The 1512-nt window shown below is 44.6% G+C and overlaps 1 protein-coding gene across 1 annotated transcript; it reads left to right on the forward strand.

The window, feature by feature from the left end:
• The first annotated feature begins 647 nt into the window (after positions 1 to 647).
• On the forward strand, positions 648 to 1239 carry LOC123419005. The gene is made up of 2 exons (XM_045107106.1): positions 648 to 832; positions 928 to 1239. The coding sequence occupies exons 1-2, from the start codon at positions 739 to 741 to the stop codon at positions 1113 to 1115; spliced, it is 282 nt and encodes a 93-aa protein (XP_044963041.1). The 5' UTR covers positions 648 to 738; the 3' UTR covers positions 1116 to 1239.
• The last annotated feature ends 273 nt before the right edge of the window (positions 1240 to 1512 follow it).

Consider the following 1512-nt stretch of genomic DNA (forward strand, 5'->3'; position numbering starts at 1 on the left):
TTAACGTTAGTTCACAAGTGAATAGGTACGTGTATACTCGTGGATACAAGGTTATACCGGTACGCTATCCATGACTTAACGGAAAGGGTATCGCTACTATTCATGAATATAAAAAGTGTCCATACTTTACCCGTGTAGGTACGGTATCCGCGGGTAAAATTGCCACCCTTACTCGGCGTTGGAGATGCCTTTATTGGGTATAGATGTGATATTGCATAAGATATAGTGCATGGAGTGTATCCTTCACGTATTTAATACTCCCCCGTTCCTAAATATAAGTCTTTAAAGAGGTTTTATTAATGGACTACATACGGATGTATATAGACATACTTTAGAGTGTAGATTCACTCATTTTGCTTTGTATGTAGACTCTTAGTAAAATATCTTAAAAGACTTATATTTAGAAACGGAGGGAGTATATATGATATAGCTTACGATAAAGTGCATTAGGAGTGGCCTTAACACTTTGATAGAAGTCTCAATTCGGGAGGGAAATACACGAATGAAATAATTATAGCATTAATAATAAAATGATGCTTTCATTAAATCAAAATGTGGCCTCAACATATCGTATCTTATATCTTATAGAATCACTCGCTCGATCACCTTGCAAGATTTGGTCGCAGTATATAAACCCACAACATGGGAAGGAGCTCGGCAGCCAGTGAGCACCGCTGAAACAGCAGCGGAAGGACAACTGAAGAAAGCAGACGCGACCTCCACACCTTCCTTCTGACCATGGCGCTCGTGAGTAGCCACGCACGCTCCATTGTCCTCTTCCTGATTCTCGCGGTGACGATGTGCTCCTCCACATGGTGGCGCTGCCACGCACGTAAGCAACAGCAATCTGTCCATGATTTTACTCTGCATTTTTCTGTTTGATGAACTTTTGACGTACAGAACCTAAACTTGTTCTGATTCACGCAGTTGCGCCATGGACGTGCGCCACCTCCGAGACGCAGCCGTGCACTATGTTTAAGTGCCTGGAGCAGTGCAGAGCCAGGGCACCAGGGATCGTTCCTCACCCCCGCTGCGACCCCTCCGTCCACCCCGAGCAGTGCTGCTGCAGACGCCACGCGCCACCACCAACTCTGAGTGACAGCCATGACGGCTGACCACCGTAACGTGACTGACACCGAATGGACCAGGCGATCGGCCTATAATGTACTATCAACCTATCTATGTCAAATACCCGATCAAGATTCAATAAACTTCGCCCCGACGCTTTGCAAGATTTCATGCCTATTTCTCTCCTGCACAGCCTGATAAAGTTATTCTCAAAGATTTTATGACGTCTACTGCGCCCAAAAATGAATGACCTGGTTAGCCATTGCCAAAGTGCATTTATTAAAAATGGAAGCATCCAAGAAAACTTTATGTACGTCTAGAACACCATGTGCCACCTTTACAAGGCTAAGAAGCCGACTGTCCTGCTTAAATTAGACATTGCCAAGGCTTTTGACTCTGTCTCTTGGACGTACATCCTAGATATGCTTGAGGCAAGAGGTTTTG

This window comes from Hordeum vulgare, chromosome 1H (assembly GCF_904849725.1).
Source record: "Hordeum vulgare subsp. vulgare chromosome 1H, MorexV3_pseudomolecules_assembly, whole genome shotgun sequence".
Lineage (NCBI taxonomy): Eukaryota > Viridiplantae > Streptophyta > Magnoliopsida > Poales > Poaceae > Hordeum > Hordeum vulgare.